Source organism: Mchenga conophoros, linkage group LG16 (assembly GCF_057382185.1).
Source record: "Mchenga conophoros isolate Kocher_MC1m ecotype Shallow Benthic linkage group LG16, M_conophoros_male_GT1.1, whole genome shotgun sequence".
Taxonomy (NCBI): Eukaryota; Metazoa; Chordata; class Actinopteri; order Cichliformes; family Cichlidae; genus Mchenga; species Mchenga conophoros.
The window spans coordinates 27193044-27218168 of NC_140541.1; the positions used below are offsets into that span (position 1 = coordinate 27193044).

The 25125-nt window shown below is 39.9% G+C and overlaps 1 protein-coding gene across 4 annotated transcripts in view; it reads right to left on the reverse strand.

Moving 5' to 3' along the window:
• Window positions 1-25125, reverse strand: part of map2 (microtubule-associated protein 2) — a 102209-nt gene that overhangs the window by 5533 nt on the left and 71551 nt on the right. Inside the window, exons 6-19 of one of the 4 annotated variants that reach the window (XM_085248384.1) lie at window positions 24962-25036; window positions 22761-22976; window positions 20699-20980; window positions 16458-19562; window positions 16118-16360; window positions 15698-15835; window positions 14280-14341; window positions 13098-13229; window positions 12755-12896; window positions 12280-12336; window positions 11826-12133; window positions 8311-8445; window positions 6307-6399; window positions 2592-2684 (exon numbers count right to left, since the gene is read on the reverse strand). In XM_085248384.1, the coding sequence (XP_085104510.1) occupies window positions 2592-2684; window positions 6307-6399; window positions 8311-8445; window positions 11826-12133; window positions 12280-12336; window positions 12755-12896; window positions 13098-13229; window positions 14280-14341; window positions 15698-15835; window positions 16118-16360; window positions 16458-19562; window positions 20699-20980; window positions 22761-22976; window positions 24962-25036 (5081 nt within the window). Of the gene's footprint in view, window positions 1-2591; window positions 2685-6306; window positions 6400-8310; window positions 8446-11825; window positions 12134-12279; window positions 12337-12754; window positions 12897-13097; window positions 13230-14279; window positions 14342-15697; window positions 15836-16117; window positions 16361-16457; window positions 19563-19700; window positions 19735-20698; window positions 20981-22760; window positions 22977-24961; window positions 25037-25125 lie in introns of those variants that run through there. The other 3 variants (XM_085248386.1, XM_085248387.1, XM_085248385.1) reach the window with 3 other exon arrangements.

Sequence of the window (25125 nt, forward strand, 5' to 3'; positions counted from 1 at the left end):
GTCACTTAGGCATCTGTTAACCCCACTGTTGATGTTTTTCATTTGTATGGTATGTGTTGATTTCTTACATAACACAGTACCTTCTGCAAATGCAAATTCTTGACCTATTCATATAACTGAACATAAACCAGATACATGCATTTTTCTTCAGATGCGCATGATTGCTTAATTTATCAGTTCTACTAAGAAGTGAAAACACCAATCACACACAACATTAAAAACCATCTTTCTGAAGGTCTTTGTACAAAGCACCTTGGACCCATTAGGACTTATGGAGGCCCTGTATGATGATGGTAGTGGGTCCTTTAGTGTGCTGGAGTCTCTGTGGATCAAGTTTCTTCTGTGTGCTGCAGATCATCATTAGGGATCTTGGAGCCAGGATCGTCACCTTGGACTTTTGGTCTCTTAAAGTCATTGCTGAAGAGTTTTTGTGGCCTGGTGGAGCACATTGGTCTGCTGGGAAAGGCTGCTACCACTGAAAAAGGCTAGTATGCCTTCTTATGTAGGTTATACATGTAAAAGTATCATTGATGAACACAAGGATCCAAAGTCTTTAACAGTAAGAACCTTCATTAATTGCACATTTTTCATAATAAGATTACTAAACAATTATAACACTTTTCGTAATAACACTGTGATACATGTTTTTTTTATTTAAGCAATCAGTGGGTTTAATGTTGCCGATGATTGGTGTAGATTTTACACATTAGCAGAGTAGTACGATATCCATTTTTAATTGTTTCTCAAAAGAGAACTGCAATAATTGAGTGTTTGCATGCTTAATTTGGAGAAATGACATTGTTTTCTTTATTTATATCAAATGTAATAAAGATTTTCTGACTAATAGTTAATTATGGCTTTAATTTTTTCAAACCTTTGCCTCAGTTTTCTAGTGAGTTTTTTTAAAGTCTAATTTATCAGAGGCAATACGAACTGGCTCTTTTATACACTGACGGGAGCTGATGTAATCTCCAAATATAATAATTTGCAACAGAGGGAAGAGTAAAGAGCACTTCTCATGAAATTATGCACAGTTATATGCAACAACTTTTAGTAATGTTTGATTGCAAATGTTAATCTGCAATTTAATGTCCTTACGTTCAGCAACTCAGCCAACCACCGCTCTCCACCTTCGCTCTCCTGAGCGACCTTGACTTGTGCTGGGCTTGTCCTAAAAATCTGCAGGAACTGTCAGTTGAGCGGCCTTTGCGCTATTCTTCACTTGATGTGTACTGACACTCTATTTGAGACTCTCAAAACTAAGATGCTGCAATATATGAGCAAATGTGCTACCACGTGTCTCTTTAGGTTGACGGCGGTTTTCTGCAGATAATTAAAGACGAGCGATTACAAGTAACATGTAAGAATACAGAATAATACACACAATGCCAACTCTGATTTCACTACTTTGAGGCCGCTATTGTAAAACTGGGCACAGAATAATAGCTGTTTCTTGTTACACAACAGATGAATTTAATCACTACAGTCACCTGAACAGATAATATCTGCTGTGCCAAAAGCACTGACCTTATAAATGTTCCTGGCACTACTTTTTTCAGCTGCTGTAGCAAGAATCAAATAAAAAGAGGTTTTATGGGAACAGATCATTCTGAGGGAAGTGATATAAAGTCAAGAGATAAGTTTTAACTGTCTCATTGTTATTAAGCTTGCATAACTGTGCATTGTTAATGTGCATTATTCAAATCAGAAACTGCAGATGGAGCGCACACTATACCTGCTGCCTTCAGATGGCTGTAATCAGTCTTAATCAAGTGCTTCATGCAGCGTGCTACCTGTTGTGGATGAGAGATGCTGGCAAGAGTTTTGCTAGCAATGAGTGGGCTAATTTTGTTAAGCACTAAGTCTACTTTCTCTTCTGTGTGTTTCTGCATATGAAGAAGAAAGCCTTTATTAGCTTTATTTTCATCGTACATAAAGAAAATTCATTAAGATTTGATGAGCTTCTCTGTCCAGTACAAAATACAATATAGGATTAGAAAAGCATTAAGCAGAAAAGTGTAACAAACATGAATATGTACAAGCAGGAAGGAGCTTTTGGTACCAGAAGCTTTCTGGGTTTATTTGTTTTGTTTTGTTTTTGAACTTGTAGTCCAAGCAGGCTGTGTCTGCATGCAGTTACAAAGTCAAGATGGGGATCATAAAGACATTGCATTTGGTAAAATGCAATACTGAAACCACTGGCTATCATCTGACGAAGACTTAGCTTTTTTTAACATGCCCGCATTTTGAAAAGGATATATTTTTTCTAATCTCCTGATAACTTGGCTAGTGCCCTTAGAAGCTAAGTCAGCAGACTAGTCAAATGTCAGGTTCTGGAGGCAGACACATTCAGCCCTTGGTATCATTACTTGCAGGACACAAACCACTGGTGGAGAATAATGCAAAGATGAAGAGCAGTCTAGTAAGAGCACTGCAAATGAATGAGTGACTTAACTATTAAACTGAGAAACAGTAAGGCAAAATAAAAATACAGGAAAACACAGAGGAAACAGAGGAAACACAGCACAGCACGGCACATAAATAATACCGACAACAACACTGACACAATGGGCTTGCAGCACAAGACTCACGTTTCCACCTCCTGCCGAGTAGCCACGCCTGTCCAAGGACCCACACCTAGACTGAACATGGCTATAGTCCAGTTTAACACTGGGGATGAAAACCTGCAGGGTGGAGGTGAGGAATGAGGTGGGAAAACGCTTGGGCTTAAGTCTTTTAAACAGTTTGTATACTCCCACTGTTTAAATAGATGTCTGACTGTGTTTGGCGGTACAATTGGACTAGTAGTTTCCCTGTTGCCCAGGACAAACATCATTCAACTGATACGATCACTTTAAGCTCAGAGGAAAAGACAATTTGATCTGACTCATGGCGTGAGCTGTGACAGTCTGTGAGCCTTGGTTATGTACCAAAATGCAACAACTGATGAACCTTTAGAAGCTAAAAACACAATTGAAAGTTCTTTGATTTGAGGCCACTACTTTAGGGATTGAGGATGATGAACATGTGAGTGTGCTGTGACGTGTGCTGACTCTCTGTAGCTGCAAGGAGAAAAAGCAGGAGTGAGATGCAGACGAAGCAGAGTTGGAACAGTACTGAAACAACAAATAAATAGCTTTCATTTTTATACGACAGCACAGCAAAAGCAATGGGGGTTTACACCAGATAAAGAAGTGACAGTGCATACACTTCTTACACATTTTGTGAATTAGAAAAGATGAGGACAACGGAGACTTTCGGGTATGTGGCCTCTGAACTGTTTTCCTTTTCCTTCACCGCTTAATGAAACACAAGGAGTGCTTTCAAATATGTGGACATCTGTTCAAAGAATATGGAAGACAATCAGTCTCGGTTCAAAACACTGCTGGAACAATGCTTATGTGCCGATGGGCTCAAGACAACCAGAGGCAATAAAGAACATAGAAAGAATATCTCATTTGTGGGGGATCAGACGTCCTTTCTTATGCTATATTGAGAATTTCTTTAATATGCAACAGACATAGACAAAGAGGAAGTGTTTTCATTCAGTTCTCAATTAGCACAAGGTTTTCTGCTGTTACTTCCCTTCAAACATCGGGTATGCACAAGTGGTCTCATTAAACAGCTCCCGTGACCTATAAATGGACATCGAACCATAACTTTCCACCCACTGCCAGTAAAATGTTACACTATCAATAAATTTTTAATAGCTAAATATAACAGAGAATTTATTCCCCTTCTTTAAAAGAGGAATTATTTTTGTCTTTCTTCTTAATGCAACCTAAACACAAGGTAGCAAACTAAATGAATAATGAGAGCAGATTATTCATGCTTGTAACACCACAGAATATCCACAAGATATGCAAACCTCGTCTTGCCACAAAGCACCATCACTATAGCATAGCATGTGACCTATTATATCTCATGTGACCTAGAATTGTGGGATAAACTAAAGTGAGGAAACAAGCATTTTATGTACCCTCAGAAGGAAATAAATGGAGGGAAAAGGGGAAAAAATAGAAGAAGAGGATAGAAAGAAAAAGAGAACTCAACTAGTGGGAGATTTCTGGGGAAGGAAAAACACATTTAATCTATTGTCGACTCACTATTATTCGTATTATTCTACACGAAATGTAGGACTAGACCTAATCAACACAATAGTGCAGGATTAAATGTCAAACTAATCACAGATACATGACGGGGGTTTTTTGGGGTAAAGTGCTAAAGAAAAGTTAGGCTACAGTATTCATATGGATCCAACAGGACTGCATGTTCAAGTATACTTTAGCATTTTAGCTAAGGCTATAGTCAACTGAGTGGATCTTTCTCTTAACCATCAGGTCATTTTTGTGCTAGACAGTCGGCTAAATATTAGAAAAAAGTCAGAAGCATGCATCCTCCTTGCTATGTTGTTGTTGGTCATTCATAATGCCAGTAATATATAACCTATAATACAAGTGACATTTGTCACCCCTTGAACTATAGTTGAAAAGAGACAACTGTATCTAAAATTAAGAACCGAGAGCCAAACTACAGTGAAAAGGGGGGTAATATACAAACTAGCTCACTTTGATACTATTAACCTACCCATATACTGCACAACACAACAAGAAGCAACATGTTGTACACTACCTAAAGAGATATGAATCAAAATATTTATTGGGAATTGGACTAACTAGAATTATACAGGGAGTGCAGAATTATTAGGCAAGTTGTATTTTTGAGGAATAATTTTATTATTGAACAACAACCATGTTCTCAATGAACCCAAAAAAACTCATTAATATCAAAGCTGAATGTTTGTGGAAGTAGTTTTTAGTTTGTTTTTAGTTTTAGCTATTTTAGGGGGATATCTGTGTGTGCAGGTGACTATTACTGTGCATAATTATTAGGCAACTTAACAAAAAACAAATATATACCCATTTCAATTATTTATTTTTACCAGTGAAACCAATATAACATCTCCACATTCACAAATATACATTTCTGACATTCAAAAACAAAACAAAAACAAATCAGCAACCAATATAGCCACCTTTCTTTGCAAGGACACTCAAAAGCCTGCCATCCATGGATTCTGTCAGTGTTTTGATCTGTTCACCATCAACATTGCGTGCAGCAGCAACCACAGCCTCCCAGACACTGTTCAGAGAGGTGTACTGTTTTCCCTCCTTGTAAATCTCACATTTGATGATGGACCACAGGTTCTCAATGGGGTTCAGATCAGGTGAACAAGGTGGCCATGTCATTAGTTTTTCTTCTTTTATACCCTTTCTTGCCAGCCACGCTGTGGAGTACTTGGACGCGTGTGATGGAGCATTGTCCTGCATGAAAATCATGTTTTTCTTGAAGGATGCAGACTTCTTCCTGTACCACTGCTTGAAGATGGTGTCTTCCAGAAACTGGCAGTAGGACTGGGAGTTGAGCTTGACTCCATCCTCAACCCGAAAAGGCCCCACAAGCTCATCTTTGATGATACCAGCCCAAACCAGTACTCCACCTCCACCTTGCTGGCGTCTGAGTCGGACTGGAGCTCTCTGCCCTTTACCAATCCAGCCACGGGCTCATCCATCTGGCCCATCAAGACTCACTCTCATTTCATCAGTCCATAAAACCTTAGAAAAATCAGTCTTGAGATATTTCTTGGCCCAGTCTTGACGTTTCAGCTTGTGTGTCTTGTTCAGTGGTGGTCGTCTTTCAGCCTTTCTTACCTTGGCCATGTCTCTGAGTATTGCACACCTTGTGCTTTTGGGCACTCCAGTGATGTTGCAGCTCTGAAATATGGCCAAACTGGTGGCAAGTGGCATCTTGGCAGCTGCACGCTTGACTTTTCTCAGTTCATGGGCAGTTATTTTGCGCCTTGGTTTTTCCACACGCTTCTTGCGACCCTGTTGACTATTTTGAATGAAACGCTTGATTGTTCGATGATCACGCTTCAGAAGCTTTGCAATTTTGAGACTGCTGCATCCCTCTGCAAGATATCTCGCTATTTTTGACTTTTCTGAGCCTGTCAAGTCCTTCTTTTGACCCATTTTGTCAAAGGAAAGGACGTTGCCTAATAATTATGCACACCTGATATAGGGTGTTGATGTCATTAGATCACACCCCTTCTCATTACAGAGATGCACATCACCTAATATGCTTAATTGGTAGTAGGCTTTCGAGCCTATACAGCTTGGAGTAAGACAACATGCATGAAGAGGATGATGTGGACAAAATACTCATTTGCCTAATAATTCTGCACTCCCTGTATAAGGCATTCACCCATCCTCTTAATGAGGAAGGCAAAGCTTGAAGGGTACATACATTGGCTCCACGAGGAGAGTGCTTCAGATTATCCTTGGAGCTGCACTTTGACAGTGATGGGGTGAAGTCCTGCCTCTTGTTTAAAATATGAATCTATGGAAACATGCAGAGATATATGGACCTCTTAAATGGTAGATAGGAATGACTGTGTATTATCTTCGTATGCTTGATCGCACTGTCTAATACTCTAGGGACTACAGGATACTGATGATCAGCATACTGAAAAAGTGTCAGTGCACACATTTCTATTGTTCTGGAGCATGATTAATGCTTTAAAGAATGAGAAATCACAAGTTTGTGTTTTCTTTAACTGTTTTCTGTACCTCTTGCATTCATGTTGAAACAAATAGAGTTTTTCAATTTTCTTCCCATGAGTCATCAGTCTGCCAACCAGAGTATTTGTTTGACTTCTCTTTATGAAAAGTCTCAAGCCAACGCACATTTCTTCACATTTTCTTTCACTTTGAAGCCAGACTTTCTTGTAATGTTTAATGGTCCTGCGCAATAGTTCACCAGGCTTTCCAGAGATCTTTCATAGTTTTAATGAATAATTTCAGCATAAATAAGGCACCTCACGCAAGAGATGGACCCAGGTATTATCAACAAATAACAGAAAACTTTTCAAAGAATAAATACATAAATGAACTGATAAATAAATACATGAATTAAATTGTCTCTTTAGGCTCTTTGTTACTAGCAGGCTGTCACAAAAACACATCTCAGCATGGTGTGTAGTGTGTTCTTAAAAAGTTTGAGGAAACTGCACAAGAAGAAGACTATTTGAACACATGAACAGTATCGGAAAGTCAAAATTCCACCAAAGACCTGACACATGACCCGAGAGATTCATTTGATCTTTCAGTTGATCCATCTACTGTTTACTGATTACTCATCAGAATTGGTCTCAATGAAAGGTTTGTTGCCAAGATGCCATTCATAAGGAAGAACATGATGAACACGATGAACCTATTGGTTAAAATAGTCAGTAGGTACAACAGTGAGTTTCTATAGCCATCTGTAAAACTTCTTAGAGGCTCCATCTTTGTTTGAGGCTAAATTTTTTCTTATTTCTTATTTAGCTGGTTGTCGGTTCTTGTGTATTATGGACAGAAAAGTATCTTAGCATTTTGATCCACAATGCCATAGCATCTGGAAAGCATTTGATTGGCAATGGCTTCCTTATCCAAAATGAAAACGATCCCAAACACAATGCCAATGCAATAAAAGCATAACAAAATAGAAAAACACACAATGAAACCCAATCAATCAGGGATTGGCCTCCCCAGAGTCCAGACCTCAACTTTATTGAAGCAATGTAGGATCATCTTGACAGAGATTAGAGCAAAAGGCAGCCAACATCAAAAGAGGAGCTTTGACTGTTCTTCAAGAAGCCTGGAGAACTATTCCTGAACACTACTGAAAGAAAGGTTGCCTTAGAGTTTAGGCTGTGTTGAAGAATAAAGGTGGGCATACCAAATGTTGACTTAGAATTGTACAAACTCAGTTTTTGTTTTTTATACTATATGTTTGCACACATTTCAGTAAATCATTGTACATATTTCCCAAATGAGGGGTGGCTTAAGACTTTTCCTCAGTACTGTACAATTTCAACATGATGATTACTAAAATATTAAGAAAAAAAAAAGAAAAATACTGCCTTTTGATTTTTTGATGTGACTGGTTCGATCCTATGTAAAGCAGCTACGCAAACACGTTCTGCTGCTGCTCTGTGCGATGGACTTTCTTCAGCACTTTAAAATTCAATAATCAATCAAAAGACAAAAGGCAGTGGCCACGTAATAATTAATTGGCTCTAAAATAGTTTTTTGTATTGTTAATATTAATGGCTCATTTGAATTTAAATTTAATCAATCAAATTACCTTTTCAAGATATTAATGAGTAAAATTACACATAGTAAATGCTTTCTTTTTAATTATTCCACTGGGACAAAGGTTTCCAGACTTTTTATTCAAAGTGCTATAATTAAAAGTGATAAGGTATACCAGCAGGTCCTGCGTCCAGGTCACGCTGTGTACCGCAGACAGACACAGAGTAACAGAGATGAGGCGCAGCACTGACTTCCAGATCAAAGAGGCCCTGCGTTTGGCCTCTGTTGGCCCATCTGGGTCCTTCTGTTTCTATGAGGACAGTCATTAGACAGGTCAGTAGCTGAGTATAGGCTTGCTATATTGCTGTGGGCTGGGGGAGGCTCACTACAGGAGCTGCTTATAGTAACACTATTTGGATCTTTGAGGGTGCTGTGAATATTAAGGTGAGGAGTACACTTCCATCATGTCATGTGACTACTGTCTATAAATATTTGCAACAATATAAATGCTGTCACACTAGTTTGGCTTTTTAATTTTCATTAAGTTTAAAAAAAGAGGTAAAATTATGCGCTATCTATAATTTTGTACTACTTCAGTGGTACAATAGTGACACTAGAGGACCATTTCAACAATGAATGTTTATAACACTGTACTGCAATAAAGGCTCCAGTTAAACAAATACTTTAATCAATCATTTGTTTCATTCAAATGTCCTAAAGTTTTCTATTTGTATTTCCATTTTTCTCTTATAATTAACACTCAATGATATTCTCAAGTTATTTGCTTTTGTTAAAAGAACCTTGGAGACATTAACAGGAGCATTAATGCAAGTGTTAAAGATCATTATATATGATAATTCTTTGCCAAGCTTCTCACTATGTAGCAGCCAAGGCAGGTAAGCAGGTAAGAAAATAAATGGATGGATAGATTTGTAATTGTATAATTATAAATGCTTCTATTAATATGCATCAAGGTGTCTTTTAAATCTAAACTAAAATGTGAAGATTAATACAATTTGACCAATGTGTCAGTAGGCCCGACATATAGCCCGAAATTATAAAAAGTATCACTCTTTATAACTGCTGATAAATTAACATTTTAAAAAATAGAGATGAGACAGGAGAAATATCCTTTAACAATGTTATGGGTGTTGATGGTCCACCAGTGCGCACTCTGCAACTTCAAGATCTCAGCTGATCTGATCAGAGTCGAGCTGAGCGTTGAGTAATCCATGATTTGCTGTGATAATAAAACAATGACAAATAACTACACAAAACAAATGTTTTGTGTGGCTAAAAGAAATATTAAAGAACATATTTACATACAGTATATTAGCTTTTTAAATCACCAAATATCAGTACTGATATCAGTCATTATATTCAGTTTCATTTATGGGCATAAACATAGACCTCTGAACCTCAACAACTTATCAAACTACCACTGAAGACGAATAACGCACTGCATTAATCTATGCTGATTCCAAAAACAAAAGACTTTGTCTGAAGACAGCATGCTCATGTGTGAAACAAACACCTGTAATCAGAAGGAACAACTACACAATAAGGAGAATAATTCCCATTAAGGATCAGATATCTGTGCAAATTCAATAGATGCATTTGATAAATAGCCGCGTCTATCTAACAGGGAGATAACCCCCTAGTCAATGTATCTGCTATCTGTGTTACAGATAAGAAATACACAAAAGCATGACGTATTCAAAATCACACACAAGCAAACTAACACACAGTGGAGCAAAATCCACACTGAAATATTGGCCAAGCACTTCCACATCCACAGTGAGTGATGTGACTGTATAATTGAGTATTTACATTGCAAACACTGATGAAGCTAGTTATGAACACTTTGACAAAGCATAAACAGTAATGCTGTACACATGCTAACCCCCCCCCCAGAGAAGCTCAAGCGTGTTTCTCCTGCAGATGACAGGCTGGCATTTGGAACATGATCCCTCCCTATTTTATGGCTGACTGCACAGAGCAGCTCAGAGGCCTGCTAAGTCATAAAGATGCCAGCCAAACACTTAGATTCCTAATCAGGTCATCAGCAAAGGCTTGTAGGAACTGATGGCTACAGACACATTGCTTCCTGGTGCAGTGCTGCCTTTGTGTTTCAGACTCGAGACATTTGTCAAAATGTAAGAAATGTACCCCGAGACACTGTGCTAATGCAGATTCTGTGCAGCAACAGAAAACAAGATTTGTAATTCTGATTTTGCTGAACTGCTGTCTTTGCTTTAGAGAGCCAGGAGGAACGCTTACGGGACAATACTGCTCAGAGTTCAGACTCTCGCTCAGGTGTCATAGTCATGTCATTTTCTGTTTACTGAAATCTCTAGATGGAGAACTGCTTGGTGGTGAGAAATCACAGGTAAAAATAAAGCTGACATAACATAAGCTAGCATTTACTGCTTTAAAATTGTAAAAAATGTATATATACATATTTTGAAATCATTCTTTAGACCTTTATCTCAGTGTTTATCTTTGGGATAAACTCACAATCAATCACAACAATGTTAAAATGACTTTTTAACCTGCCATCAGGTGGCAGTCTATATTAGTCTATATTAAACTCAGAGAAAAAGAGCCTCGGTCTACTGTGTTGATGGCAACAGATATATCAAACTGCTTTCATCCATCAGACACAGAGCAACATTTACAGCTCTTGAAGACAAATTTTTCTGCAATCTGATTAACGCAAGCATACTTTTACTTTCACTGACAGCAGCAACTGATATCTGAACTAATGCGTCACATAGAGACAACAGAGGAAGACAGCCACAAAATCAGACTGGGAACTGAAAATATCTAGAAGTGGTAAAGAACTGCTAAGCTGCTGTAGGTCTTGATTCACCATATAAATAGTTTAGATGATAAATCATATGTCCAATAGGTTTATATATCATTAAAATCAACATTATAAGTTGAAGTACATTTTAGGATAGTCTATCAGGTAAAGGAAAAGTTTAACACGCTACACTTTACATTGTATACATTGTAAATTTAACCAATGGACACGTGTAATTACGTGTGATTTTCCTTTTTTCTTATACAAAACATCATTATGTAATATTTTGTACTCTTTTTTTTACGATGATGGATGGCAGCAGGCAAGGGAAACTAAAAGACTAAAGCAGGACTTTTAGCGAGGACCTAGAGACGGGAGGAAACTATGGGAAATAAGCATCTTAAAGCAGAAGAAAAAGACAGAAGATGTTAGACAAAACCTTATAATATTATTTATACGAGGAATGGTAAAGCAGACCTCATCACAGATCAGTGGTCTGTAAATATATTGTACAGATTTTTCTTGCAGATCCATATGAAACAGTTATTTGACTCAATTTTTTCCTCCTATTGAATGTTTTGTTGTTGCTTTATGGTTCAAAGGTCAAATCCTGAGTAAAATCTGCTAGGAGGCAAGCATTAAGTTTCTTTGCATGCTCAGTAAATCTACCTATATATACCTAATATACTTTTTATTTCTATTACATGTAACTTCCTGAAACAAAAATAAAATACATGGCAGCTTCTGTCTCTGAGATCAGTGCAGAAGGGAGAGGTAGGAAAAAAGGAAACTACAATAAGCAGTAAAACCAAATGTGAAGATGGAAGAAAATTAGCAAGCAGTTAAAAAAAGCTGCAGATTTCTGGACAAAGTAAAAGTGTTACCTGTCCTCCTTTAGGCTGATACTTGATATTCTCTGTGGAGCCAATCTTAGACTTGATATTCTTGAAGTCAGGGAGTGGCTGGTTGATAATACGGAGCTGCTTGGGTGTTGTTGCAGGTGACTTGGGTGGGGTACGGACCACAGCCACCTTCCTCTCCTGACAAATCAGACTGAGGGAGCGTGGGGTCCCGGGGGTCCTCGAAGATGATGAGTAACTGGGAGGAGTTCCTGGGGTGATGGCTGTTGAGCCAGGGGTGCGTGGGGTGGAGTGGCCACTGCGAGCTGAACGTGAGCGCACTGATTCTGTAACTGGTAAGATGACAAATACAGGTGATGGAGGTGGAGGTGAAGACAGGCTGCAATTCCTTTTATTCAAAATATTTTGAGTCCACAGCACAAAATTACAAAATGCTCTTAATTTATATCTAGAAATAGTAGAAATAGTCTGTAATTACCTGTCATGCTAGGAGCTCGCCCTGTCCTGTGTTCTGCCCTCATCTCAGTGCGAAATGCTGGAGAAAGGGAAAAATCAAAAGTTTTGGATTTAGTGATGGAGAATGAAGAAAAAGAGGAGTTTTAGTGCACGCTAATAGTCCAACATAACATTTTGGCTTTGTAATAAAAGTAAATTAAGTATTAATATAAAAAAACAAATGTTAAAGATGCCAGAAGACAGACAGAAATAGAGCGAGTATGCAAAAATCACTCATTAGCAGATGTCAGCTGGGACTTCTTAAAATAATCAAGCATAAGGCCTTATGAGTGTGCTTTTCACTTTCTAGAAATATTTTTCTAAAATTGATCAACAGTAGTAAAGACTGAATTAGTAGCATTTATCGCACACTGGAGGCTATCAAGAGTTTCGTTTTAGACAACCTAACGTAAACTAAATGCTGATACTTTGTACAGTTTAGGGGAACTGGACCCTACATGTGGGCCTGCGAGGAGCCGTAGAGCCAGAGCTAGTGATAGAGGTAGAGCTCTCTTCATGGTCATGGGGCCCACGGCGACTCATAAATGAGGTGTGGCGTGGCACTGAAGACCTCTTCTCTGGGCTCCGTGACCCACCATCCTGTTGGAAAGCATACAGGGAGCGCATTGTTAGGCCAGTCAGGCAGACTGAGGTTTATCTTTTTAATTCAATGTGAAACAACAGATATCGTTTGCAAGCAATATTACAAAATTAAAGCAAATAATATTCATGTTTGCATGAAAACATGTATGAAATTTCCAGGACTTGTGCAGGAACCCTGTCACTCTTCCATCCACCTACCTTAGCTATTTGTTTCTGTAATTCTGTGGAGCCCTGAGGCTCTGCTGAGGATGGACGAGGTCTATCTAGCGAGGCAGCCGCTCTGGATATGAAGGTGGGGATCTTTGTAAACGGTAAATGATGGGCATGGCACTGAGATGGTACAACAAAGAGGCGTGGTTGGTGAGGCGCATGAAAACAAAATAAAGAACACAGGATGACAAAAAGTGGTGAAAATACCACTGCTACAACATGCATCATGAATGCACATGATCTCATGAATCATGTGGAACAATTTACTATGTAATCTATTAAAGCAGCTCCTCTTGCACATTCATTTTAGTAAGAAACTGAAAACTCATGGGACATGAAAATATCAAACAAATAAACAAAACTTAAGAACGTGAGGGATACTCTTCATCATGCCCATGCAACAGCAACGGGCTACACTGCAGAGCATGGTATTAGAAGACACTTTCAGTATGCTGTGATGACATGACATTTAGGAAATATAGAAAGCATGTTCTTTTAGACACAATAACTGTCATTACCATGGCGGAGGAGTGAAATGGAGTCACGACCACAGGCACTGGAGAAATGTCACAGGTTGGTTCAACACCCACTCAGCAAAATAAACACTCCAAATGCGTCTGTCTTCACTACTTGTGCAAAAACCCATTAAAATATGCCAAGAAGAGGAAACATTTTACAAAATGTAACCACCATTAATAATTTTCTTCATGAAATATGAACAAAAAACTAATGCAACACCTGCCCGTGTTAGTGTGTAGATGGAAGGACAAAGCATTTGCGTTATCTGGATGTGATGTGTTATTGTGTTAATGTCTTTTGAGACTTTTTTTTTTTGAACTCCGCAAGTCACCCTAGGAAATAACATCATTTTAATGATTCTACTGATAATTGTTTTTTCAAAATTACCGAGATGCTTTTTGTTTCAGATCCTGCAGAAGTCAAGATGTGTATTAGCGGTTTCATATTAATAGCAAAAAAGCAAAAGTTTCAAATATGTTGCACCAAAAAAAGGTTCTGCCTGTTTCTAGTGTTCAGTATCCATTGAGTTTCTCTATGCCTATAATTTAATTGTTCATTCATGCTGACTGCCAGCAGAGTTTTCTTGGAATCTCTCTCAGTGTTTTTTGTGCCAGAGGTCGTGCCATTGTTAGGTTTGTTGAGTATACTTACTGATGCTCTGTCACGAGACTGTCTGGCAACGCTGAGAGGCTGACGACTGTCAGGTAGGACCTCTGAGGGACGGAGACAGACAGACAGAGAAGTTCAGGGAAACAAAAATACTTCAGAAGAATTTGTGCGTTAACCTTCGTACATTGAAGGAGAAGGAGTTAGGGCTCTCTAAATGCCCTACTTTGGAGGATTACCCCCATATTTATATCCTTGCAAGAATATGTTCCCATTACATAAAATGTAAAAATTACAGACATCCAACTTTGCATTCTTAAATGTGGCATGGTAAGCAATATGCCAAATTCAATGTTCTATAGGAGCTGGATGTTTCTCTCTTGACAGCTTTGTTCTGCAAAGATTTGGCAAGATATCACACAGAATGGGGGATTTTGTATTATGTAAGGCAACCTTGGAAAAAAAAAAATCGAATTGGGGCATTGCAGCAGTATACTGAGCTTTCCTCATCACTGACACAGAATTCAGTCCGTCAGGGGAAAATGGAGAGCAAACTGCCTCTGGGTCAGAGCAGCATTAGCAAACCTAGTAATAAGTTAAAGGGTGGCTGTCACTTAGCAAAGTCTGTCTACCATCCGGAAGGTCAGTGGTTCAATCTCTGGTACCTCTGGTCTTCATATTGACGTGTCCTTGGGCAAGATGCTGAGGCCCCCATATTCCCCCCGATGCATTGATCGTAGTGACAGTGTGCGTGTAATAGAAAATGCTTCAAGGCATAGACTATATTAAAGTAGCTTGTAGTAAAAAGTGCTTTCAGTACTCAGAGTGGAAAAGTGCTTTTAGCACCACGGAGAAGATACCACAAGTTGGAAATGGCTAAACTGGATATGTAATTTAAAAGACCATCGAGGTTGTGAAGGTCTATAGTTTCTTTACTGACAAGATTCATTATTGTGACAAGTCAGCTGGACACCAGCAGCTGACAGAGAACCTAGATACAAACTGCAAAAAAAGATTTTATGAAGGAAAGATGTATTCATAAAGAATAACATCTTTATGAATGTGTTAGGAATTAAAGTATTATTTAAGTTAACAATACTGTAGTTAAGGGAAGTGTGCTGTGCCTTCTTAGACACATGTATATATGAGCATAGGTGTAAGCACAAACAAATGCTTAAAACAGAGAACACAAGTGAGACAGTATTTGTTAGCTCGGAGAACGAACAAAAAACACAAAAAAAGCAAAAAATACACAAATGAATCCAAAGAAAATATTAATGAAAGTCAATCTTTATTATGATGAAACACAAAATAAATGCATTTGAAAACAAATGACTAACAAAACTAATAACATTAAACAACCAATAAAACAAAAATGAAGCGGAGGCGAGACAGGGAATGCTGTTGCGGTGATTGTCCTGCAGCAAGCACCAGCTGTGTGACAGACCAAGGCAACGTGTCACCTGTGGTTATTCTCCTGGGGCAGGAGTGGTGCTGGATAGGACGGGTCTGGCGGACTGCTGCTTTCCCCGCAGTCCTCTTGGACGGGGATTGAGTCCGAGTCTCCATTTTTTTGGCCAGGTCAGCCTTCTTTATCACTGCTGCATTATCGGAGAAAAGAGGACCAGTGACAACAGCAGAGGAGTGCAACCACAGACAGAGACAGTCGTGTTATAATACGGAAAACACCACAGAAAGCCTGTGTACGGTTCATGCATCCTGAATATTAGCTATCTATTCAATAAGAAAGCCTGCATACAAAACAGTCAGATACACAGAGTGCTGTGTTTGAGGAGCAGCTGACTTGAACATTATTTAACAATGATTATTGCTTCAGTTATTGACTTTATTTTACATACGACGAAAAATAAAATTACAATAACCTTTTTTCTTCTTGAGTTCCTCTTTGGGGATGTAGGCAGGTTCTTTGCGGGTAGGTTTGCGTTCTGGAGTCGAGATTCGTCCCTTAGGCCGCCCCCCCTTAGTCTTGGCTTTAACAGGCTTTTCCTGTTTCTCTGTCTTCCACTGTTGTGCCAGTTTGTTCTGGACCACAGCAGGTTTTTTGACCGGACTAGACATCTTGGGCAAAGGCTCAGTGTGCTCCGTTACCATACTCTTATCGTCATCTGCAGTGTGGAAAATAGGGCATGAGACTTTATTCAGTTTGTGTATTTGAAGCTGACAAGAGGGAATAAAAAGAAGAACCAAAAAAGGTGATCTCACCTTGAGTGTCAACCCAGGAGCTGTCCAGAATGGAGTCATCCATTGTGGTTTCATCTCTATCATAGCTTTCTGTTGGTCCTTCTGTTTCTATGGTCTGAGCCTCCCTCTCGGGGGAGTCGGGAATTTCAGGAACATCTCCCATTTCCTCTAAACTGGCAGCCTCTATGTCCGCTTCCTGAGCCAGCTCCACAGACTCTTCTTCCTCTTCTTCTTCTTCTTTCTGGGCAGCAATGCAAACTGCTTCAGACTCAGGTGGGGCAGAGAAACGAACGCTGTGGCCCGGCTCTTCGGCTTCATCAATGGTTTGGACCACAGTAATGAAATCATCTTCAACTGTCACCACAGACTCAATGGCAGCATGAGCCTCGGGTATTTCCTTCGTCACGTCGCCTTTGTCCTTCATCTTCTCAACCTCAGCAGGCTTTATTGCATCAGCTTCTTTTTGTCTTGCATCCACTTCAGGCTGGTCTGCAACTTTTGTGTTCATCTCTTCTTCCTTCTCACGCTCTTCCTTTTCTTTCAGCTGCCTTTCTATTGTTTCTTTCTCTTCCTTCTCTCTCAACTCCTTCTCTATTCTTTCTTTTTCCAGCCTTTCTTTCCTTTCTCTCTCCTCTTGTTCCATCTTTTCCCTCTCTTCTCTTTCTTTTCTCTCCCTTTCTTCCTTTTCCTTCTTTTCTCTCTCCTCTCTCTCTTGCTTTTCTTTCAACTCCTTTTCTTCTTTCTCTTTCTTTTCTTTCAATTCCCTCTCCTCTCTTTCTTTCTGCTCTTTTTCTTGTTTTTCTTTCAACTCTTGCTCCTCTTTCGCTTTCTTCTCTTTCTCTTGCTTTTCTTTCAACTCCCTCTCCTCTCTCTCACGCTGCTCTCTTTCTTGTTTTTCTTTCAACTCTCGCTCCTCTTTTTCTTTCTGCTCTCTCTCTTGCTTTTCTTTCAACTCCCTCTCTTCTTTCTCCAATTTCTCCCTCATCTCCTGCTCTTTCTGTTCTTTCTCCTTCCTTTCTGTTTCTTCCTTCAATATCCTCTCTGCCTCTTCTTTCTCTCTCCTTTTCTGCTCTTCCCTCTCTTCCATTTCTTGTTCTTTCTTTTCTGCCTCTTCCTTGATTTTCTTTTCTTCCTCCTCTTTAAGTTTCTTCTCGACTGCTTCTTTCTCTTGCTCTGCCTTCATTTTCTTTTCTGGATCTTCTCTCTCATCTTTGTTTATGCCTAACACAGGTGAAGCTGATCTTTTCGGGGAGCCATACATTTCTCTTTGTTTAAGTTTGGAGGGTGAGAGCACTGGGGAGAGCAGCTTGTCATCATCGATATTGCTCTCCACAGATGAGGCAGATGAAGTTTTAACAGGCCTGGCAATTCGGTCCTTGGCCACACCAGTCAGCTGGTACACATCTTCAGCATCCACTTCCTCATAGGCTTCCTGATGCACCAGCTTCACCTTCTCTCGAAGCTCCTGCAGCTCTCGCTCCTCCTCCAAACTGAGAGGCCTGTCCTCCATCTCCAGTTTCCGGATCTGCCTCTCATAGTCAGCAATCTCAGTTTCTGACGCTGAGCCTTCACCGCTGGCTTGCCGTTCAGTCTCGCTCACTGACCTCCCACCTTCCTCCAGTGTCACAGTGACAGTTGGTGTCACAAAAGGCTCACAGGGCTGAGCAAGTGGTGTCTCGCTTACAGAGGTAATCATCTGATCATCTTCTTTGTTCTTTTTATTTTCTTCAGCTGAATCTTTTCTCTCTTCTTCTTTCTGGTCTTTTTCTTCAGCTGCATCAGCAACTCCTGATGGCTGTGTCTTATCCTCCAAAGACACATCTCTGACTGCTAATTTTCTTGCCTGCTCAGCTACCTTTTCCTCCAGGACAGACGGGGTGAAGACTTGTGCAGAAGTGTCTGTAGGGCTGAACACATCTGCAGGGGACGGCATGGGCCCTGAATATTCACTAAAAACACAATAACCCATCTCTTCCAGCTGGCTGTCACTCTTTCTAGCTCCAGGACTCTGTTCCCCTGAAATTAGGCTAGCCAGTGGGTCATAATTTAAGGCAGAAGAATCAGATTGAATCGACTTCCTCCGAATGATTTCTGGGTCACTGTTTTCTGATTGCAGTCCCGAACGGTTACCAGCAAGGTCAAGCATTTCGGGCAAGTCTTGTGCCATTACTGTGCCATTTTTATATGTATTCTTGGGAGGCTCAGGGGATTCTGGAGATTCCGGTTCAGGACTAGGTTTTGGAGGCTGCTCTGTGATCCTTGGAGGAGATGAGGAGTCTGAAGTAATGGAAGCTGCCGTCTCAAGTATGAGTGGAGGGAAAGATGGTGGCTTATCTGCAGATGGTGTGGTAACTGGAAGGTAGTCTGCTGAGTCATCTAAGCTTCCACTGGTATATGACATGATATCTGTGGCCAGTGGGGAGAAGTTTCTTTGTCTACCTTGGCCACTTTGATCCATTGCTCCTATGGTGATGTTAAGTGAGTAACTCCTCTGCTCTAAGGCAAGTTTACCTGGGGAAAGCCTGCAGTCATTACTCCTGTCAGGAACTGTAAATACCCTAGTGTCTTCTGTTGTACTTTTTTTAGCTTCAGGTTTATCTTGAGCTTCAGCAAGTGTGCTGTAGCTGATCTCAGGAGAACTGGTATCATCAGTACTCTGCTTTTCACCAGCTCTACTCAGTTCGTAATAACCCTCACCTTTACTGTGAGGACCTTCACTAACCTCCATGGCTGATGTTTCAAAATAGGCTGACATCCCAGATCTGTCTTTTGTGTCACTTGTTGAGTCTCCTCCTTGAACTTTGGCTCCCACTGATGTGAAATCAGCAGGAGAGCTGATGCTGCTGAACTCTACCAGCTCCACTGATGGCTGCTTCTCTGACACTGTAATCGGCTCACCATATGTAGGCTGAAGTGTGAGCGATCTGACGGGTTCCTTGGCTTGACTTTGAACATCTGGGGGTACAAAGGATGGCATATCCATGGTGGGACTCTCTGGTACAACTCGTTCACCAGCAAAGAACCCTTGGATCTGGGGCTCATAAAACTCCTCTGGGCGTTTCTCTGATCCAATGCTGTCAGGGCTCATGGATCCACTGTCCTGCTTGTCTGTCTCCATCTTCAAAGCTGAAAGGATATCTGTAAGTTGGCTGTTCGATCATTACAGAAATGCATTGTTTTAGCATGCTGTGAATGAGATATCTATTAAGCCAGGGTCTGGAAAAGCTATGACAAAAACAGGCAAAGCTCTCCTCAGAAACTTACAGCACAATGGTACGGCCATCAATGAAGAAGTACGGCGAGATTACGCGGTCCACCAAGTCACAGATGGATGATAAAATGGGATGGTGGCGTGACGGAAACCAGCATGAGGCAACTGTGATGTTGCTTTATGGGAAACAAGCAATAACAGATGGGAGAAATATCCATGCTGACCTTCAAAACCATCAGATACCAAGTGAAATAACATTTCTGTCATTCAGTAAAATGAAGTGTTTAGTCAGTTTGTCAAGTTTAAAGCTTTTAATATTTAAATAGTTTTCACTATTGTGAAAAATCTAGGGTTTAAATGTTCAGATGTCAGTTTATTAGCACAATCATGGAAGAACTTTACTGGTAAATGACAGATAAATGCTATATGCTGTCACCAGCTAAAGGTGACAAAAACAACCCAAAAAAAGAGAAATAATTAGGAATTAAGCTGATACAGAAATGCATTTGATGAGATGGTTTTACCAACAACTGCACCACACTGAACATGAGACAGCCAACACAAAATCCCCTGCAAACTCTGTACTCAGATTCATGATACCAATGATTTATGCACGTGTTGCAGGAATGAATCATGGCTACAAAACTGCGCACAGCACTGGCATACCAGCACTAGGCAATGTATAAACACAATGAAAAATCTGGAAGCTTATAGCAGGTGGAAAAAATAAAACCAGCAACCGTCACGATTAGCATCACTTCACTTCATCATACCACTACGAAAACGGCCGGCCCCGAAAACCACAGCAAGTAAAAGAAAATATAAGCAAAAATACACAATAAAACCAGGTTAAGTTAAAACAATGTGGCTTTTTTTCACCAACAAGCCTGTGTTGCCTTGCAGCCGCAGCAGAGCGCAGGGAGGATTACTTGCCATTCCACTTGAATTATAATGCTTATAAGTTATACATTTCCTTTGTACACATCTTGCGTTCTTATACAGTGGGCAATGCAGGAACATGCAGGCAGGGAGAGCAGAGGGCAGGACACACCTGTCTCCGGGCTCTCCTCACCCTCTGCTTCCTCCTCCTCTCTGTCCATAGAGCTCTCTGCAGTAGCACTAGCTGCCTCAGCCGGCTCCAGGTCTAGATCCTGGGCCTCGTCTATGGCCTCTGCCTGCTCTAAGGGCTCAGCTTGGGGGCTGTCCAGCTCGGGCTCTTCCCCACTCCACTGCTGCTCATCAAGAGCTGCCTCGGACTCTGCTGCCTCTGCACTCTCCTCCTCATCTTCCACCTCCTCCTCGTATTCAGCTGTAAGAGCCTCCATGGTCTCTTCTTCCCGAGAACAGGGTGAAAGGGGGACACATTAAGACTACAGGCAACACAGACTTGGGTTATGTGCGAACACAACTTATGACGGGACACTTTCAGCTCTAGGGAAAGATGGCCTAAAATATTTATTTGTTCACACATATATGTACATTACACATACAGTACAGACTGCTGTTATTTATGCATTTTTTGTTTTCTTTTTATCATATTAGAAGAATATGTTTTTTCCCCCCAAATATCTGTCTTTTTAAAATATTTTTTCCAGTCCATAAGCAAATCCTTAACAGATACTGACCTTTGATCTTTTACGACTAAGGTCAGTTGTTTAGTGGTAAAGATAACAGGAAACAACACTTCATGGCTTTACACTGCATGGACAGGATACTATATATGCAAGTAAATGAAGGAACATTGTATTCATTTGAGTGAAAGGAGAGTTAGCTGCAGATCCACCGTGACAATGTCGCATCTTTCTAAGGATTTGCAGCTGATCGTACAAAGTGGTTGCTAATAGTCATTAAATATGATCATTTACATTAGTTTACACTAACTAGAAGTTAATAAATGTCTTCAGTATTACACAAATGTTAAGTTCAGCTGAGATCTGTGATTCCAAACAACGACAGTAAAATATGTCCTGTAAGATAACTTCTGAATCCCTAAGCTATGGGAGTCAAGAGTTCTGGCTTTTCATTTCATTTTAATTTAATATCTCTGGAGAAAGAACTTTCTTTCCTGCACTCTTTTGAGCAAGAAAAAAAAAATCAGCAGCATCAGGAAAGTTTAATAACTGAGACAAGTTGAATCGGTTCGAGATGGGCTCTTGGTTTCTCTATATTACTTTTTTTGTATATTACTGGATAGGGATTTGGATTCTGCCATTAGATTTCCAAAGATTTATTATGCTATTTTTACAGCACCTTCACAGCATTACAGTCATACTAGACTTTACACTTATTTTGTGCTGAATGACTGACAAACTTGTTAAAAAATGCCAAAAAAAACATGAAAAATCAGCTGATTATTTTTAGATTGGTTTGCTTTTTTAAAAGGTTATTTATTATGCTTACTGATGACCCCGAATAACAAGAACAAATGAATGGAATGATTTTTTTTATAACAGAGTTGATAATGGGTGTTTATTAAAAAGGCAGAAGGGCCTCATAAGACTGCATGTGCATGACGTCCACATTTCTGAACCACAAATGTGGGTGAATATGTCTGAGCTGAAAGTCTTCCTTGTTGCCACAGTGAGAGTGTAAAGGTAGGTACGGATGAGTGTAGAGGGTCTGACATAGCACAGTATGGTTTAGGGGATGAGAAGTAGTCTGGAGAAAAGAACCAAAATACATCTCTGGGTCTCCAAGACATCTATGAAAGGCTTATGGTCATGTTCCACAAGTCGGACTTGCACGATGGTCTGACTGATGAGCGAATGGCAATAAAACACTGTTATTTATATAACTACTTTGAACCGTCACTACTATGTGTTAGAGTTAACAGCATGGCAAACACGGATAGCAATGGGCTTGGGTAAAAGAAATTTAAAACAGAAGAGAAATATGGCTGTTAAATTAATATGCTGTTTTGATTGAATAACCAACACAAGGACACACAAACGCACACAAAGACAGACGAAGAGACGAGCTGACGGACGGAGAGACGGAAAGACGAAAGGAGAGAGGAATGGGGGAAGGGAGTCAAATCACAAGAGAAGAGAGGAAAGAAAGAGAAAGGAGATGGAGGGAGGGGGGATGGCAAAGAGGAACCATGCGTGGTTCACCTTCAATCTGTCTAAAGGCCACGGCTTGCCCTGTGGGGCGAGAGCCCGAGTGCGTCCACTCTGGGCTGAACAATGGGTGCTCATAGTACTCCTCTTCGGAGTGGTAGGGGTCGTCCTCGGGCACGGAAACTGAGATGGAGGGGGCGAGGAACTTGCACCTCTCACGAGAATTTTGGAAGCGGCGGAGAGGGCCCGCCTCCTCCTCATCCCCTACATCTACAAACAAGACAGACACAAGGAGAAGAACTGCAGGGAAATCTGGACACGCAGACTGAAAGAGAGAGTGAAAAGGATGGAGAAAAAAAGATAAAGGAAAAGGGAGAAGAAAGCAAAAAACTGGAAAAAAAACCACCAAAGAATGGCCATCTTAAAAGTGACTTAACATGCAATTAAAGATTTTTTTTCTATAAGGAGCTTTGGTCCAAACTTTTTCCATTTGGTCTTGACTTTATTATTTCATCAGCCAGTTCAACTGAACAGCAGTCACTTTGCACATGTAACTTTTTGAGACTGGTCAAACGGCAGAATTAAACTTTATAGATATGACCAGGAAAAAAATATATTCTGCATTTATTGTATCGTTATTGATTTAGCTACTACTGATACTAGACTGAACAGAACTGAAAGCAGAACAAATATGGGCCCAGCTATGGTCCTTTAACTTTTATGAAATGCTAAGTAACCAGCAAGTTCAAAACAATTTTTGCCTGACTATTTAAGATGGACATTTTTTGCAGTGAAAAGAGAGATAAAGCTTGAAGAGAAACCGACAAAAGAAACAGAAAGAGTCAGCAGAGAGGGGAATGCCAAAGAAGAAGAAGAGAAAACTTGTTTGAGAGCAAGAGAGACGTAACACACAGAGGACAATGACAAACAGACAGTGACAAGCAACTCAAGATAACAAAGCTTTGGGGGCCAGCCATTCTTTGAGAGCAACAAAACGGGCATATTGTATCATTTGTGAAAGATATCTGCTTCACATACGAATGATTCAACCAAAAATAAAATACATACAACATTAAAAATAAACAGCTACAACAGTTATAGCACTAATACAGCAGAAGTCGCTAACAAACCTGTAATGTTTTGTGGGGGTTTTAAAAGCCACAGTGAGAACAAACCTCAACACTAATACAAACTACTCAGTCCTGTAAAACACTCCACCTACAGTAAGGAACCTACATCCCAACAGCTTTACAGCTGTTTGTCATGAGCACACAACACATAACAACACATGTCACAAGGCTTTGCAGCTCCTAACCTTATTTCTTTTAGTTTTAGTTTTATAGCCCAGTCACTGCTTAAAAAATCCGATCAAACATAAATAATCAAACTTTATCACAGCTCTAACTGGGATGTTCAAAATCACAGGATAAATCTACACTGTGTGATTCAGAAAATGTAAATTAAATATAAAGTATTTTATGTGTGCAAACGGCATTCATCATCTTCCAGTCTCAAGAGGCAAGCTATACTAAATTATGTAACTAGATTGCATTTCTACATTGGGAGGGGCTTTTTTAATACCCAATTTATTGGCTTTTCTACACCTTGCTGCAGCTTTCTTAGTCCTTAAATGTATAATTTGTATAAACAGAGCTAGATCTCTGTCACCTATAGCCACAGCCAAAGACACAGGGTACAATGACCAAAAAACGCAACACAATGATTAGACAGGCAAAACTGAAGACATAACTCAAGTAAAATCACAAACAACAAGAAATCAGAGGGTTACCTAAATTGGCTGTCATATTAGTGTGTAGAAGACAGTGAAATGAAGAGGTTAGAAAAGGAAATGGATGGAAAGGATGACAAAAAGAGTGCACTTAGTAGAGGTGGAGTGTTCATGCATGTTAATGCGTCTTTGTCAGGATAAATGGGGATCATAATGAAGATATTCATTTTATCTGTTTCAGGCATACAATGATGACACATATGCAGTATTCCAAAAGAAATGGATGACAGGAAAAAAGGAGAAGATGTTTCTGCTTATAGCAGCTTAAGTAGATTTTCTGAACGTTTATCAACGTGTGGTTCATGCCCTTTAGGCAGGGCGTGTCCGGAGAGGTGGGGCACTTCCAGTGCAAGCATACACCAAGACCCAAGTCTTGGTGGTCATAAAGCATCAGAAGCCACAGTCAAAAGAAGAAGTCTCTCTCTTTAAGAGACATACCGAGTATGTATTTATATTCTTGGCCTACCTTGTTCTAGAGGTCCAAAGTGCTCTGCAGCAGGTGAGGGGGGAGGCGAGGGAGGCAAATTGGTGGTGTCTTCAACTAGAAAGTGTGACAGAGATAAAAGACTGAAGTTATTAAAAAAAATAAATCACATATTATAAAGGATACTTTCCACTAGCAGAAAACAC